The sequence below is a fragment of the Protopterus annectens genome, chromosome 2.part0 (genome assembly GCF_019279795.1).
Source record: "Protopterus annectens isolate FY-2018-M chromosome 2.part0, PAN1.0, whole genome shotgun sequence".
Taxonomy (NCBI): Eukaryota; Metazoa; Chordata; order Ceratodontiformes; family Protopteridae; genus Protopterus; species Protopterus annectens.
The window spans coordinates 997,633,149-997,651,992 of record NC_056728.1 but is presented as its reverse complement, the minus strand read 5'-3'; the positions used below and the strand labels follow the sequence as shown (position 1 = coordinate 997,651,992).

Genomic DNA, 18,844 nt, shown 5'->3' with positions numbered 1-18,844 from the left:
CCAATCCACATACTTTTGTTACTCATTACAGACGGGACATTATTTCTAGAAACAGAGCCGCCTTTGGTTCAGCAGTACTCTGGAATATCCTTCCAAGAGGGCCACCCGAGATCAGTGTAGCTGGGGACTCTGTCCCATACATTGAGGAAGAATGAAAAGGACAATATCAGATTTAAAGTTATGTTCTTACCATAGCTAAGCATCTGTGTTGTCCATTTGTATTTTTCCTCAACTTCCCTCCCATCCATCCCCCATCCAAGTTTCTGGAGAGACCTATTGGACTGTATTGGAACCTACAGTTCCAGTTTTGAGCCCTGCCTTTCTATCAAACTATTCCTTTCTCTGTCCTGCTTTGGGGATAGGGCAGCAAGTGCGATCTGAGGATTTGGGGATGCAGTAGGGCATTATGGGTAGAAGGAGCAGCTCGAAAGCTGAAGACAAAGTCTTGAGTAAATGGCCAAGTCAGATCCGAGGATTGGATCCGGACTCCATACATTGAAGAGGAATAAAAATGGACAAGACAGATGCCTAGTTATGGTAAGAACATAATTATTAATTACAATGATGCAAAGTGCGTTTAGGAAATGGGTTGGCCTAATGGTTAAGGTGTTTGCCTTACAAACACAAGGTGCAGGGTTTGAGTCTCACAAGGGATAATTGGCTAGGCTTAAAATGGCTCGCAAGGGCAGTTAGCTTAGTACTAATCTATGAACCTATGAACCTATAAGATGGGGACTAGGAACATGACTTAAGTACAAAAGTCAAAATATAAAGGAATAAAGAATGAGGAAAATATAACCAATTTAGTAACTGGTTTAATCAAGAAGGAACTTAAATCATTTTTTTTTTTGAGAAATAAGGGAGCAAAGAAAGCTAAACAGTGGGACAGTGTTTTTAAATAAATGGACGAGGAATGGGCAAAATGTAGTCTACAGAATTTTGTTACTTAACATCCAGAAGAAAAGGAAAGGAAGGTTTGCCACATTCACTCATTAAACATGCCAAAGACTAGGAAGTCGGATTCCATTCATTCACAGAGGTAGTTGTGAAAAAAATCCAGATTCTAAAATTGGTCAAAGCAGTGGGACATAGTGGACTCATACAGAACCATGCAGAAGTGGGATGAAAACTGGTAACAATCACTAACTAAGTAACCTTTCTTAACAAATTGGAGGTACAGATCTTTAAGACAGATGTTACTAGGTAATATTTCCCGTTTATAATAGTGTAAGCAAAACTAAGGCTGGCAATAGCTTACCTGTAAATTGACCTCCTTTTAGGGAACAACAAAAAGTCATTGCTGAAGGAAGGAATTCTGGGATGTCTGGAATCCTTGGTACATGAACCAAGGCAGCACAACCTCACAGCAGGAAGGTCATTGCTAACTTAACTGAGTTTTTGGCATGGTAGGTAGGCTTACAAACCAGAGAGGAGCTGTGGGTGTCATCTACTAAATCTTATGACTTGTTTGATATAGTCCCAAAAATGGTTAGTGGATACATTAGACAGCCTTGAAATGGGTTATGGTAGTAGCACAGATGAAATATTTATGTTGAATAAACAGCACATCTGGTAATACCAAATAGAGTACAGTGAGTTTAAATGGTAGTTACTAGCAGAGATGCATTGCGTTAGTAAAGGAACTGGCACATATCAGAGTCTTTCTAAGTGATACTGCAAAAGGTGTGGAATGAAAAGTCATGTTTTCCTTTGATGACTCTAAAGATATACAAGTAGATTAGCACGTAGCAATGCCTTTTGAGGAGCAACAATTGCTTGGCAAGATTGGAAGATTCTGATGAAGCCTCACAAAATATAGGGGCAAAAGACCATAATCTGCTGTCAATAATTCAGCTGTTCCAAGTATGCATACTGGAGGGAATTTACTGTGATTCACTGAAAAAAATGCAAAATAAGGTACTGAGAAAGCAAAAACCTGGAAAGTGAGTTAAGTGCTATATAGCTACAGAGGGAGCAGAAGTAGAACAGAGGCAGAAAAGGACATGGGATTTTCATATAAGATAGCCTGATGGTAAAAAAGGAGTGTGATAACGCAGTAAAGAGAACTACACTGGACAGTATAAAAAAGCATCACAGAAAGTTGGCAGGCCCTGTTAAAGTACTGTGTGCTGGTTTAGAGACCTCAACTCAGTGGTAGCAGTTGTGAGGATGGCAACAAAAACACTTCACCATATGTAGAGAGACCAGAAGAGATTACCGTCTTGTCAAAAAGAGGCTGAATGTGAACATGATGACATCTCGTTTAGTTCCTCAAAGGAATCTGCCAGGAGATATCACCTCGTTTTAACAGAAGAGGAGCTAACTCTTAAAAAAAACACAGAATAAACTGTGGGATGGATGGTTCTGTTCACATATAGGGAAGTGTATTTTCATAAGAGTAATGATCTCCTGGAGAGGAAGAATGTTGAAAGGCTGCAATAGAATTCAAAATTAATGGAACATATTTAAAAGAAGATCTTATGAGAGGAGGTAAATTAATCCATTAGTGTAGTGGTTAGAGCATATGCTTTGGGAGCAGCCATTCCTGGTTCGATCCCCCTGTAACCAATTAGCATTGCATCTGCAACAACTGGAAAGGCCACAGAAATACCTCACTAAAAGAATCACAGGCCTAAAGTAGATGCCCTACGCTGACTGCCTTAAAAAGCTCCAGCTATACTGTCGCATATCGTCTACTCAGAGGCGATCTCTGCTTAACATCCAAGGCCATGTTGGACATGCTACACTTAAAGAAATCCCAATCCCTCAGAGCCACACGCTCCAGGGATCTAAACCTTGTCATCACAATAAAAACATGCTGGAGGGATAGGTTCCTGACCTAGAGACTCCCCAGACTCTGGAGTAGACTGCCCATACATGTCAAGCAGAACACCTCTTTGGCCCTCTTCAAAATGAACCTTGACGATTGGATGGGAGAAAGGAAATTCACCCCGGGGATCACGTCAGTCGCCCTGCTAGACAGGGGTCCAGGGAAGTAAATAGTGTGGGAAGAAATAGTCAGGGAATTGTTATGGCTAGGCTTGTATAGGCCCTAGGGCCGATAGCCTAGTACCCTATGAACCTATGGTTTAAACTGGATTTAAAACTTATCCAGTGGTAAATGGGCAATATTTTCTGTCCTGGCATTATAGAGTATAATTATATGTTAAAGTATATATGACCATAAAAGACTAGCTTCTTTCACCATTAGGGTTGTCTGCTTTAATATAGGATTGTTTTTTCCAGCAATAAAAAAATCTCAAGAAATTGTGAAGAAGGGTTCTCTGCAATGGGTACATATTTGAGGATATATTTTCTGGGCTCATACATACATTGGTTCAGAATTTTGGTGCACTGCTGTAGCACTCATTAATCATCAGGTGCGTGTCACCGTGTCTGTTCCACATTTAAAGGGGACTCCTCCTCAGCTGTCCCAGTCTTACCAGTCCTTTATGCAGTTTAATTCTCTTGTTCTCATCATATGAAGTTGCCTATATTCGGTGCTTAAAACATTCAGACCTTCTCTTGCCAAAAATAGTTCAGACCTTCTAAATGCTGAAGTTACTCATAGTCAGTGTTGCAGTACTGATGTTTGGGTCTTCCTGCCATGCAGAAGCCTGTGACTGGCTCGATTTCCAGAGTCTTTGCAAATACCTAGCTGACAGGTATCTCAGGACAGTCCATCTTCAGCTCATTTTCTCAAGGTGCCTCCTTCTTCCAGTCAGATAAATACCCCATTGGGAATTTTCCACCATGAATTTATGTTTATAAAAGTCAAAAATTGCTTGAAGTGTGGGAAGCAAATCCTGTATAAAGATTTTCACAGTTTGTCTGTTCTTCTTGGGGCCTCAGCAGGACATCTATAACTGTCCCAACAGTGCTAAATTCCCAGAAAAAAGTTTTCAAATGTGTGACTAAGGTATGAGCTGCCCATATGGAGTCCATATCTTTGGACCCTCTGGGTCTTCTTGAACACAAGCATCATTCTGAGGAAATGAAAAAACAAAACAAAAAAAATCAAGGACTCTTATGTTTCTGAAAAAACTCTGACTGAAACACTTGTGTCGACCAACAACCCTGGTGAGGTGCCTTTGCAGCCCCCTGGTCTGACGACTTCTAGGCCCGAACCCTGTGGCGAAACCCCACAGAAGGTCACCATGGTTTCTGGCCTACCTAACACTTTTACCATGACACAGACATCTGTAGGGTCTAAGGTTGCTGAGCAAGCCTCAGCTTCTGACGATCGGCTTGTGGCTGTCGAGGGAGACACCATGTGTACGTCAGCTACCAAAACCTTCACTGAAGTAGTAGTCAGACGAACGCAACCTCAGATCATCCTTTCTAAATGGACACCTAAACCGAAGTGAATCATTTCTTTTTCTTTGCTTCAATAGACCTGTATCAAAGAAAATTCATGAGACAGCAAAAGAAGCATTACAAGTGTCCAGACACTCCCTAATGTGTGGTTATGATGCCTTGGATGCATCATGCACAGCAGCTGCCACACGTCCAGTCATGCACTGGATTGAATGGCTCAGGATACATCCCCAAGACAGGCATACATGGCTCAGGACACAGCCCCTGTCATATCTTGTCAGAGCTGTACTACTGGATGCACCATTAGACAAAGAACTCCTTTTCGGACCTCCAGATGAACAGGTTTTTGAGCAGCTGGATATGAAAGGAAAGTAAATAAAAACTGTGAAGGAATTTTATCCATCTCCAATACTAATTTACAGTAAGAATTACCCCTCAAAACTTTGGCCTTTTCCCCCAGACAAAACGAGGGGAGGCCTTCCCATGGTAGGAGACCCAGACAATCCAGGATGGCAACCAGTAAAATTACACAGAACAGAGAGCTCAAAATAGTCTATCCCAACACAGAGACCGACTGTGACTATCTTTAACCCCTGCCACTGTTAACCCAACCCACGTGGAAAACCATAACCATTGAGTCCTTAGCTTCATAGAAAGGGGTACTACATCCAGTTCAGAGAAATCACACTCATCTTAGGCATTCCAAGACCACCAAAAGAACAGGAAAGTATCTTTCCACCTATCCTCAGGGAACTATTTCACCAGGGGTCCATTCAGCCTGTTTCTTCAGGTCAGGAGGGAAAGGGCTTTTACTCAAGGATCTTTCTATTTCCAAGAAAGGTGGGCATCTGGAGTCGCATCTTAGACCTTTTAAAACGAAACAAGTGTCTCAATGTCCCAGAATTTAAAAGGCTTACTTTACAAAAATTACTGCTCCTGATCTTCCAAAATGCCTTCATGGTCACTCTAGACCTAAAGACTGATTACCTCCGTGTTCCCATAGCAGTCACAGAAAATACCTGCAATTTGTAATAACAGGCTCACACTTCCAGTCCTATGGTTTATCATTTGGACTGTCCGCTGCTCCCAGAGTGTTCGCAAAATGTTTAGCTCCTCTGATAGTACATTGCAGTACTCTGGTAGTTAATGTTTATCCCTACTTAGACAGCTGTCTCTTTCAGAGAGATTCAACAGCAGGGACCCTACACCCTTGCAGATCACCATAGATTGCTTTCAGAAGTTAGGTCTCACTTTAAATATTCAGAAATCACAAAGTCTTCCTCAGACAATGATCCTCTTTTTGCGAGCCCTCATAGATTTGGTCCAGCAGAAATCCTTCCTTTCTCAGGCAAGATATCCTTCCTGACAAATTACCTGACCAGCCTTTTACCAAAACAACACATCTCAGCAAGGGAATTTTTGAGGATTCTGGGTTACATGGCATCCTGCATTGTCAGGAATCCACTTGCAAAGTTATACATGACAAAACGTCAGTGGTTCCTAAAAATACTTGGGAACAGCATTCTCAACCCCCTGAATACCCTATATCCACTCCTTCTGTGCCTGAAGAAGGAGCTGCTGTGGTGGAAGAATACCATCCTGCAGAACCCAGGGGTGAATTTCCCTTTCCCAGAAGCAGACAAGACCATCACCCCAAACATTTCAGAGATAGCTTGGGGGCTCACCGCAGCAGAGAAAACTGCATATCATCCAGAAGGAGCTATTAGCAGTTTACCTGGCCGTAAAGGCCTTTCAGCAGAATTTATCCCCAGGGATCTTGCAGACTTGGAAAGACAACACCACAGTGATGTTGTACATAAACGAGCAAGGCTGTACCCTGTCCTCCTCTTTCTGTAGTCTAACAAGGAAGATTTAGATGCTGGCTCAGGAACTAAGACTGACTCTCATAGCATCTTACATTTTGATTCAGAACAGGCAAATTCTCTAAGCAGGGATCTTCCAGACCCTGATGAATGGATGTTGCAGAGAGAGTAGGGTCCCTCAATAAACCTGTTCATCACTCAACAAAATAGGCAACTACAAAAGTTCTGCTCCAGAACTCAACAGTGACTTGGAAAATAGATCCTTTCTCTTTCAGGACAAACCTGTTCCTGTATGCATTCCTGCTTTTGCCTCTGATTCCCAGAGTACTGACAGAAGACAGGGAGGACAGACCCATCATAATCCTAGTGCCCCCCTTCGGGCTGAAGCAACACTGGATCTCCCTTCTCTTGGCCTTCAGCAAGGGGAGGTTCCACACCTACCACCTACCACAGGAAATAGATCTCTTCACTCAAGACAAGGGGTCTGTACTTCATCCAAACCTATCCACACCTAAATTAACAGCCTGGAGGATTGGGTTTTGACACCAAGAAATGTCACCTACCCCAAGGAGGAGCATTCTATTTTAAAGGAGGCAAGGAAATCCAATACAAAGAAATCATACCTGACAAAATGGAAGAGATTTTCCATCTGATGCCACAGCAAGAACATCAACCCTTCTCAGGCAGACATCAACTCAGTCTTGGAATACCTTACAGACCTGTTTCGACAAGGACTGTCTTACTCTAGTATTAAAGTACTTGCATCTGTCATCTCAGCTTGTCTGCACCATTCTCCACGTATCTTCTTGCAGTACCCCATGAAACTTTCCTAAAAGGGGTAATTCACTTGAGTATCCAGAAGGAAGCCTGTTCCTGCCTGGAATCTAAAATATATGCTAGAGAAACTTGCTTTGCCGCACTTTGAACCAGCTGGCACTGCCTCTTTAAAAATGCTCACTTGGAAGAGCGAGGAGGGTCTCAGAGCTTCAAGCCCGCATGTGTAAAGAGACTTTCACTATCTTTCACAGGGATGGGGTAGCCCTCAGAACAAGCCCATCATTTATGCCTAAGGTGGTATCAGAACTTACTTTAAACCAGGCTGTCTACCTGCCATTCTTCTTCCAAAAGCCACAGTACAGGGCAGTACAAGTCCTTCATTCCCAGGATCTACACAAGCAAATCAGGCAGAGCAATTATTGGCGGTTTTCACAGAAAGGAGTGCAGACCTGTCTCCAAAACAAACTAATTTCCAAATGGATAGTTAGCCGCATTAATGTATGTTAATTTCACCATGGAAAAACTTTACCTGGGCATATTAAAGCCAACTCCACTGGTCATGGAGCTACTGGCACTGCTTTCCTCAAAGGAGTCCTTACCCAGGCCACCCTAGAGACAACCACATGAAACTCAGAGCACAGTCTCTCTAGGGCTAGAGCAGGTTTTGGTACTGCCATCCTTCAAAGTCTTATTTCCTAGGGTCCCACAGATGGCCTTTTACCTACCCAAGAGCTGTCTTTGTGAGTCCTCCCAAGAATCAGTACTACAGTATTGACTATAAACATACTTAGTACAGTTGTGTTCCACTTTCTATAATTGTAGATGTTTGAGAAGATCAGTATTGCAGTACATATTTTCACCCTCCAACCTCTCTTTCTGCTGTCCACTTTTCTCCCCCTTTGATGGGTGCAGGGCATTGAGAAGTTCACCGCAGATAGTCCGGTTATCTCTGTTATCTCTGTCATCTCTATTCTGCCTCCTATGATCTTCCTCTTTGCCACTCAGATTCAGACAGCTGGGGAGGTCATGCTATCCTCAGGCATTAGACTGCTGGTCACTACTTAGAAAGACCTGAATATGGTGCCAGTGGATGCCCTTCTTACCCTCGGCTGGGGATGAAGCAAAGACTCTGGAAATTGGGCTGGCCACAGGCTTCTGCATGGCACAAAGACCCAAAAATTAGTGCTGCGACATTGTTGTACTCGAATATCTACTAGGTGATATTCCTTCTTTGTTTAGGTACTGCCCAGTACAAGTTACCAGCATGAGTGCCTTATGCCAATGTACAAATAACACTTCTTAAATGTGTGAGGTTTCCAGTGTACTGCACAACTCATATTCACAACAGTGCAGAGCTCTCTATACCCTTGCACACCATCAAATCCATAAAGAGGGACAATTGTTGTGTTACATGCTTGATCTTGCTGCCTCCTTGCTTATGGATTGCTTTTTAAGTGCAGCTTTTTGTCAGTATAGCTTATAATATTACACTCATATCTGCACTGTTATTTTGCCCTCTGAGGTGGTCATAGTTTTAATTGTGTGTGTGTGTGTGTGTGTGTGTGTGTGTGTGTGTGTGTGTGTGTGTGTGTGTGTGTGTGTGTGTGTGTGTGTGTGTACACGCGCACGTGTGGGAAGTAAGCCTGGTAGGAAATGACACATGAAGAAGAGGGCATAGACAAAGGAAACATGAAGTATTGAAATGTGACTTCAGGTAGTATTAGTTTATAGTTTATTTCTTTCTTTCTAGTTTTCCTTTCTTTCTTTATACAGACAGGGTTATAGGGTCCTCAAATGTCCTGCTGGAAACTGTGATAGAAACTACAAAAACAGAAGTATTTGGAGGTGCGTGGGAGCCTGAAATAAGTGAAGGAGATGGTTAACAGAGCTAGGATTATCTGGAGCAAACAGGCAGTTTCAAATAACCAACAATATTCTTTTATTATTTTAGTCATATGTCATATTACAACATTTCTGCAGGTGTCATTTGTACCCTTTAGCAGGCAAACATCTCAAGGTCTTTTCAGGTATCATGACAAACACCGGGACTGTGTAAACATTGGCTATGTGGTACAGAAAGAATTGATAGTGCAGGCAGTACTGGCTTTGTTCAGAATACTGGCTAGCTTTCAGCACCTGCTTTAACAACAGTAATTGCTGGCAAAAATACTTTACCTCCTTGGGTTCTAGGCCTTCATATTAGAAATGGGTCAAAGCAAATCCCCACCGGAAAAAAGTAGCTGAACCTAAACCGGGTTCTACTAGCCAAGCAGAGCAGAAAAATTAAAGGTCATTAATAACTTTCTTTCACAGCCCACCAGTCTGTAGAAGGCTTTTACTACCTTTGAAAATATAGGCACTAAAGCACTGATATCCAGTTTTTAATAAATTCATTTTGTTGTCTGCTTCGATGAATGTCCAGACACCATGAAGCACACTAGTTATTCCTGTGACAAAGGATCAAGGTATCAAGTATTACTTACAAAGAACCTTGAATGGACTGGATACTGTTATCTCCACAGTCATCTTTAAGAATGTTTCCTGCCAGAATCCTTAAACTTTTTAACAAGGAATGATTTTATGTATGTGTTACTGTGGATACTTGGATCTTTGGAAGACGCCAGAAAAATAAATTTTGTTTACTATGGTCCAGCACTAATATTATGCTCCATTGGATTTGTTTCAGCAGATCTGTCTTCTCCAACAATGAAGAAACCTGAAAAGCCATTATTTAGTCCATCTTCCCTGGACTCTGCTTCAAGGCTGGCCAATTTCTCACAGCAGCACCATCCAGGAATTCCAGGAATAGGACATAGTGGTAAGGACAGACAACATGGACATATGGAATAGTCCCCAATCAGTCTTTACATTTGTGTTTCATGCTGCAGACAAAACAAGCTATCAGATAAGTCGAATTTGTTTTCTTTCATCTGTAGGCGATTATGTTGACATTCCCTGTTAAACAAGTATTAAAAACAGAACCTGTCTGTTCTTGTGATGTAAGTGCCTATGATAATATAGGGCTCACCAGCAGGGGAAGCAGGCTTGCATCACTGGATATCATGTGAGGAGTTGTTAAACATTTCTGTGAACTGACTGCTTCTTGGGGCTTCCATTTCTTGCACTTGTTCACTAATAATACATTGTAGTTTAGTACTAAGAAAGCAATTATAATAAGCTTTTGAATTCCATTTCCTGTTATCATTCTGTAAGGAAGACAGTGGAGAATACTGGGACTTGAGAAAGTGGCAGACGTAGAAGTTTGAACTAAGGCTGTTAATGGCTAATATTAGAATTTGTGGATGTGGATTTCACATTATGATTTGGTGTCTTTCTATTATTGTGCACTAAGTAGGAAAGCTTTAGCATATGTTTACTTTTGTACGGGAGGATATTGTAATTATAATGTGGTTTTGGGGCATAGTTCATGGGAATAGTTTATTATTAATGAACAGAAATGTTCTGGAAGAATTATTTTCTTATTTTTAATACTCTAATGTACTTCTAATACTGATCCATTTATGCTAATGTAAAAGTCATTGATGCCAAATGTACGTGATCTTTTGGAGATTGTGTGGTAAAAGTGGAGTTTGTTGTAAAGGTTGCATATATATTGGGAAATATGTAGTGTATTATATGATGAAGCAGTAAACTACTACCAGATTAACGTTCTAGTTAGTCACATCTTGAAGTGATAATATGACTGGAGGCCTAGTACAATGTCATGCTGTCACTATGGAGTTTTTAATCTAAAATCTTCAGAGCAAATGAACAGATTTCTCCTGAGGGTAACTTGTTAATCTTGTTTAGACTCACCCTTAGTTTTCCAGTGATGTAATACAGTCATTAAGCTTAATTGGCATTAACTAGTTGAAGAATGAACTAGAGACATACTTGGGAGTTTACACACACACACACACACACACACACACACACACACACACACACACACACACACACACACACACACACACACACACTTTCTTATTTTGTATGCAGTCCTCCTGATCACTAGTAAACCTCAGACAGGCATCCCTCCACACAAAATGTAATCTACTCCAGTTGCTCTGCCTGTAAGTCATGGGTTATTAGAGTCAGGGAGTGAAGCTGTGTCTGGTGGAGCCCGACTAGGGCATCAGCCTTCATCCTGCAGGATGGCGCCTTCCTTTCTTGGTGGCATGATGTGCAAAAGTTCATAGGTTATTTTTTTAATTTACGACCTAACCTAGTGGCCTTTAAGAAGCTTGATTGGCGTATGCACACACAAATATACACACATATATAGATAGATGGATAAATAGATAGATACATAGATAGATAGATATATGTGTATATATTAATTTAGAATGACTGACTTCTTGTGATTAGAAGGGAAAGATTAATTTTATTATCTTGGAAGATGCTCTGTAATGTATCTGTTAAAATTTTTTTACTATTGTATTTATTTTTGATATCACATTCCCTGACCTGGTGTCAGCTCCCCCAAAGATGCCTTTCAGGCATGCACTTTCAATAAAAACAGCTCAAGCACTGACCTAAAGAACAGTCAGAGGTCAGCACTGAGCATCCTGTAACATTAACAGAATATAATGAACAGCTCCGAAAAGCCTTTGTGCGCAATCAGTTTTCAAGGCCTAGAATTTTCTAGTAAGGAAGCATTAAACTACTGTGGAAACTATGGATACATCTACATTCAATGGCTGGGGATTTATCACTTCCTCCAACCATTCATCATTGCATCAGGGCTTTTGTTCTCCACCAGAAGTATGGTCGGCATTACATCCTTACCCTGTCCTTCCAATAGGAAACTGAGCCATTTTTGAGAGAGTTAAGCAAACATTAAGCGCGTGTAACAAAGTAATATTTAACTGTAAAATGTGCATAGCTTTTTCATACTAAGGTTATGAAACATTACTTGTCCTTACAAGACATGTGAGTATATATGTGTGTGTGTGTGTGTGTGTGTGTGTGTGTGTGTGTGTGTGTGTGTGTGTGTGTGTGTATATATATATATATATATATATATATATATCAAAGAAAAAGCAGTTTAAATGTGAGGATTTGATGGAAAGCTTTATGAGAGGGCTAAAGTATGAAATAATGTTAATGAGGATAGTGAGTACTGGGAATATGAGAAATAAGGAAATGGAGGATGAAGGAGAGCCATTTGGTGAATCTTTTTGGCATGACTGAACTAATGAATATTATACAGAAGATACGTTTTGGTGAAGCTCTAGGTTAGCTAATACTTTTCAATATAGATTTAAAGTTTAAAATCTTAAAGGCCATATTTCAGACATTTTGCTGGGTGGGTATAAAGGAGAAAAGTTGTGGTTTAGTAAGGGCAAAAGAGATTCTAAATACATTACATGGGTTTAAAATCTTGTCTGTGGCAAAGAACAAGGGAAAAGTGAAAGGATTTATCTGTTAAACTAAAAGTAGACATTTGATTTCAAAGTCCGTTGGGTTTTATAGTAAATATTTGGTAAGTTGAGTATTAGTAAGCCCTCTGTAATTTGAATACATAATATTTATTGGGATTCTTCAGCAAATATAGTAAAGCCAATGGTCCTATTGGTGATGTTTCAAGTTAGGAAAAAATTGGATGCTAAAAATTTTAAGAATTCTTCAATAATGCCATCAAACGACACACTACAAAACTATATTTTTTGTTTTGTTAAAGTTCCTGTGTCTCTGTTGGAGCCATTTTGTTCTTGTTTGTTTAATTCTTCAGCAATGATTTTTTTTTTTTGCACTAACCCCAGCCCCATTTAACTTTCTGGCTGTTGTCTTAGGTTGCCATGGCTGACTGACTGTGGATTCCTCAATGGCTCCTTTCCAACCCACTTCTGAAAGTAACCTTTGTCAGAATGAGCCTCCCAGCTCCTCAGAAAGTTGACCTCACTGTACTCACTTGTGTGTGGAGAATGAGGAATGAGAACTAGGCATTATAGAACATGTACAAGTGGCCAGCCAAAGTTACTATCTCTGGGAGCAGTGTTTCCAGTGATGGTGCGATATTGTTCCCACCACCCTTAATTAGTCGTCCCTTGGGGAATCTCCTGGTCTCTTCCAAATGTAGTACAGGCAGCAGTTTTCCTTGCAAGCCCTGGTATAGGAGAGCTGCCAGCCGGCCAGTTCATCCTATCCCAACTCCCACCCCACCATACCTCACGCTGACACGGGGTTGCCTGTCACACATACAGACTCAGTTCTTCTGTGGCATTAGGCTATGAATTTTCAACAAAGTTTTTAGGCATTAGTTAGACTGCAGATAATTTGAAGCTATTTAGAGGTTTAGACTGCAGTGGTGGTGCTGCGATAGCGTTGTTGCCTCACAGTTAGACGTTGCCCATTCGATTCTCAGTTAGAGCATCTTCTGTGTGTCGACACGCATGAATGGGCATTCCTTCGGTGGAGGTTGTGCATTAGGCCCGGCAAGCCAGTACATAAAAATCTACTGCCAATCATTAGCGGACCGGAGTTCCGCTGTGGCGACCCCTAACCGGGAAAAGCCGAAAGACGCAAACAAACAGTGAGTTTCCCCTATGAGTCCACTTTTAAGTGTGTTATGTAAATATGCATCAGAGAATTTGGAAGAGTGAGCGAGTAGTTTGTGTTGCCTTCCTGAAAATATATACATATGTAAATAATTTTTGTATGTTTCTTGAAATGCAGTAGAAGATTGAGGATATCTTTGGTTCTTTCAAGAAAGAGAGTGAATCTTGAATAACATTGCAGTATTACTCAGCTGTGGGCTTATGTTAATAGTTATTTGTTTGTTTTATAATAATTTTGTTTGTTCATCGTTATGAAAAAAAATAAAAAGGTTTATAAAAAAGCAAATATGAAAGAGGATGAATCTATTGTTGAACAGAAATAAAACTGAAGGGTTATATGCAGGATAAAGAGATGAAAGTGTTCTGGTAAAAGTCAGGATAAGTATTTTGTGTTGCTGACTAAGAGTGAGAATATAACTGATTATAAACATAAAATAAAAGATTCAGTGAAATGTATGGACTGATAACTGAATGGAGAAAAAGTATCAGATTAGGATTTTCATTCTTTCTTTCTTTATGCATAGGTTGTTTTCCAAGTACTGCAGAATTTGGAAATCAAATAAAACAATTTGCGAGAGTTGGTAGAAGTCATTAACAGAGTAAATTGCATAATAATATATGTATAAGGAAAAGACATAGGCCTAGGTTTGAACAATCTTATTTTTCTTGAATCCTTCACTTGTGACGGGAAGTGAAAGAGGGCATAATATTTCTGGAAAATAAGAAGGTATTAGCTGATAAGAGATGCTTTTCTTATAAGAAATAAAAAAAGGAAAATAGAAGGAAAGGGTAGATTTGTTTAGATGAGATGTTCTGCAGAATTAAATTATGGAGAAATGATTGTGAGTATGCAAGGCATTCTGAGAGGAAAGAAGCATACGAGAAAATAATGCAATACTGAGAGAATCATTCCTTTGTATAGGTGCAGTGTGATGTGACTTATTCTGCATGGAGAGTCTAGGGGGTACAAGGAGATCAAAGTATGTTTTGAGGATGAGAGGAAATGTGTTCAAGCAGAAGGTACAAAACTCTTTTTGAATGGTGTGCTTATATTGGGGACTTACAACCAATTCTAAATTGTGTTTTGACTCGGATAAGTTAAATGGTTTTGAGAGGTAGTCAGTCTTGGTGAATAAAAAGAGCACTTTGAGATTCATTCCTTTTATAGGTAAGTGATGCTTACTAAAAAGGAAGATGCCTTTTGCAAGCTATAGTCAAAATGTACATTGTAGAAGCCAGGTGAAATGTTTTGTTATGAAATAGAATTAAAAGTGGTAGGTAAATGAAAGTAAGAATATGCCTCTTAATGTTAGGTGAATTCCATGTGGAGTAGAAGCAGGCTTTTTGTATGACTATATTTGTTTTTAATTGCTATGCCTTTCTTTTCCTTTAATTTTTTTTGCATTTCTTTCAAATAGCATGAAGGCATTTTAATGAAAAGCTACTGACGCATAGAAATTATTTGGGTTATAATTATTACTTATTTTAATTTAAACACATCATCTGTTCCCTAATATGTTCCGTGGGATAAGTAATATCCATTTGAACAGCCACCAAATGATGCAGATGGATGTTAGCTTAATTTTACTTCTGAGGGACATAATCTGACTTACCTGATCCTGTTGTCCCCCACCCCACAGCCATTTCAGATAGTGCTTTATCCCTCACTTACATGCTTACATACTGAGCCAGAAGGAGAAGACGGTTTCTGAAATTTGTTTCTTCCAGGTTACCTATTTATGCATCTTGTACCCTTCAGCTGCACCTGTCCTCATTGTTTTCTGCTTCCCCTTTCCTTAATGCGTTTCCCATTCCCAAAATATTCTTTTTTAGTTTGCTACCTTCTCAGGTAACCCATTCAGTTTATCAAGTATCTTTTCAGTGAAAAAGGTTTTCTCATATCTGAATTTGACTGGATCCCTCAGTAAAAATAATAATAATGTAAAACAATGTCTCCTACTTTTCTGCTCAGTTCAGTCTCTATAATGACTGCATGCACCCACAAGTATATTCATCCATTTCCTCTGCTTTTCATGGTAAATAGCTGCACCTTCTCAAGCCTTACCTGTTATGCCATCCTCTCCATCCCATTTATCCTAGTGACTTTCCTTAGCCTCCTCCTCAACATTCTGACATGCCTTTGTGTAAAGGGACTTCAAAATTAAACAACATATTTCATTTGAGACTTCCCTGCTATACTATACAGCAGAATTCTTACATCCTCTTCTCTGGTGTCTGCTTCTCTGATTACACATCCCAGCATTCATTTGGCCTTAGCTCCTACTCTGATGTGTTCATGACCTGTCTCTTAACAGCTTCAACAAAATCATTTGCTTGTCTTTTCTCAAGATCATTCCCTCAAGTCTACAACTCATCTCAGGATTACTGCTTCCAAAATAAAACATATTTAATTTTTAGTAATACATTTCAAACATCATATACAGTATCAGTCCATGCTTCAGGCAAGCAATGATCCCCCACTCTTTCTCCATAAAGCAGCCAACTCCCTCACCCTACCCATCTCTTTCCTCATTAACCAGTCCATTACTGAAGCCAAAGTCCCAGCAATTTAGAAAAAGTTCTACACCTTGCCCACTTATAAAGGAGGTCGGTCTACTGAACGCTCACATTATAGGCCCATTGCAATTCTATCACCTCTCTCTAAGATCTTGGAGAAAATGCATACACAAACAAATCCTACAATACCTTATACAAGAGAACCTAATCACCCCCACTCAACATGGCTTTGCCCTGGTCATAGTACCTCTACAGTTCTCATTTCCTTCATTAACACCATCTCACAAGCCAGAGACCAGAACAAACTGGTGTTTTGCCTCTTTCTATATCTCTCAAAAGCTTTCAACACCGTCTCTCACTCCCTCCTCTTAAATAAACTCTCTAAACTCAACCTATCTGCCTTTACTGTCTCCTAGTTCTCTAGCTACCTCAGCAACCGTTTCCACTCTGTAAAGTGGCTTTCCACTATCTTTCCAGAACTTCCTATAAATGTGGGTGCTCCACAAGGTTCAGTACTTGGCTCACTACTATTTAACATTTTCACCAATCAGTTGTGTACCGCCTATCCACATTCATCACTGTACAATATGCCAATGACTCCACATTCATCCCCATAGCCAATACCCTCTCTGATCTACATACCACAACTCAGAACTCCTTTTTGTCTATCGAAAACTGACTCACCAAGAACCAGCTAATCCTAAATCCAAAGAAGACTAAACTTCTTCTCTTTATCTCAAAAGCAATCTTAAACCATCTTTCTCTGTCACTTCCCACAATAACACACCAATCACAGTAGAAACTCACACCAAACTACTTGGGGTCATCATTGATGACCAGCTGAAATTTCACCTGCATGTTTTCAGTAATAATAAGAAAACTCACCAAAACCTTGGCCTCCTCTACAGGAATAATACATTTTTGTCCAGTAAGGCCAAGATAGTCCTATCCCACGCCTACCTACTCTCAGCTCTTCTTTATGGCTCTCAAATTCTCACCAACTTACAAACCACACTACTGTCTAAACTGGGTCTATATTAGAACACCAAACTTTCAAAATTTCGAGTGTTCTAATCTCGAACCCTATTAATCGAAAATTTAAAACATCGAGCATACAGAACAGTGAATTTTTTCCTAGGGAAAAAATTTGCTGTTCCAAAACACATACACACAACACAAGCACACCAAACAAACAGCAATCCACACACATACAGCTAAACTTTTACACCTAACCCTACACTAAACTATACATACACCACTAAAAATCCACTTACCTCAACCCAAATCCTAACCTTAAGGTCTGTCACTATCACACAGTCACCTCACCCGCGCCCTAACCCTAACTCACCTGTCCCGCCCTAACCCACATGTCCACACAATCGCACACTTTCCTGACCCGCGCCATAGCCCTAACTCACCTACCCTGCCCTAACCCTCACGTCCACACAATCACACACTTACCTGACCCGCGCCCAAACTCACCTACCCCACCCTAATCCTCACATCCACACAGTCACACACTTATCTGAACCCAACCCGTAACTTTCCACTACAGTGCTGAAAATAACGAAGCAACAGAAACGGACAACCAAATTCTTTCCCTAAGAAAAATTTGGTTTTCTGTTTCTTCGATATTTTCAGCGTTCACTGAAAACGGGTCGATATTAGAACACTCTAAAGTTTGAAAGTTCGGTGTTCTAATATAGACCCTCTAAACTAGAATCCAGTTACAACAAAGTGTCCAAATTCGCTGCCGAACACCCCTACTAATCTCATCACTGCCCAGCCCTCAGAAAATTAAACTGGTTAGAACTTCCCCATATCCTTCTCCTCTCTCAGCTTCAGATAATTCACTCTATACTGCACCTGCCCTCCTTCTGTCCCAGCATTACCTCTATAATCTCCCTCTACTCACTAACTAGAACACTTCACAGCTCTGAAGAACATCTTTCTATCTACAAGCCAAAAATCAAAATAGGAAAGAACCTATACAGCTATTCCTCAGCTGAGAATTGGAATAAACTTTCAATGGACATTGGAAATATTAAGCCTAAACACCAATTCAGAAATGCGGTAAGAAACCACCTAAGCATACATGACTATGTCTGTGTAAATTAAGTGTGTACTAGGCTAATGGCCCTGGAGCCTTTACAAGCCTAGCCCATAGGATTACCCTGGCATCGTGCCACCTGATCTTAGTTCCCAGTGCCTCTGTTGAGTAAAGCCACTGGAGTGATTCCTGGGCTGAATTTTCTATTTCCCATCCACTCATCAAGATTTCTCTTGAAGAGGGCCAGTGAGGTGCTCTGTTTGACATGTATGGGAAGTCTGTTCCATAGCATGGGCAGTCTGTGGGTTATGAACCTGTACCTCCAGCATGTTCTGTCATCTCCCTGGTTAACTGTATTCCTCTGTCCTCTGCCTCCCACCTTTCTTCCATACCAATTTCTCCCTCTTTATCCACTTATATTTCTCTACATCTCTGTCACTACTTCTAGTTATCCTTTGTTACCTGCATGAGTTCTGTTGACTTCAGCAGTCCTATAAGTGATTATACGTTCGGCAGCTATTCAGCTGAACTGATGAGGAAGAATGTTGTACCTCTAATAGATTGTTTGCTCTGTATAGCACCAGGTGTACTCACTAGTCATTCAGAATCATAATGTCTATTATTCTAACTGGTCTGCTGTTACTCCTGGTAACTATGTGTGGTAACTACATGTTTGTAGCCATGTACTATGTTTATGTAATTATGTGGGTGTGATCTATGCATATGTAGCTGTAAATAACTATATGTAACTCTGTTTGTAGCCATGTACTATGTTTATGTAACTATGTTGTTATGATCTA

The 18,844-nt window shown here is 40.3% G+C and overlaps 1 protein-coding gene across 9 annotated transcripts in view; it reads left to right on the top strand.

The window, feature by feature from the left end:
* NFIB (nuclear factor I B) overlaps positions 1-18,844 on the top strand; it is a 923,658-nt gene that overhangs the window by 666,178 nt on the left and 238,636 nt on the right. For 6 of the 9 annotated variants that reach the window (XM_044061245.1, XM_044061247.1, XM_044061250.1 and 3 more), the window contains one exon: positions 9,604-9,735. The exons of 1 other annotated variant lie outside the window; for it this stretch is intronic. In XM_044061245.1, the coding sequence (XP_043917180.1) occupies positions 9,604-9,735 (132 nt within the window). The remainder of the gene's footprint in view (positions 1-9,603; positions 9,736-18,844) is intronic. 2 more of the 9 variants (XM_044061249.1, XM_044061244.1) reach the window with 1 other exon arrangement.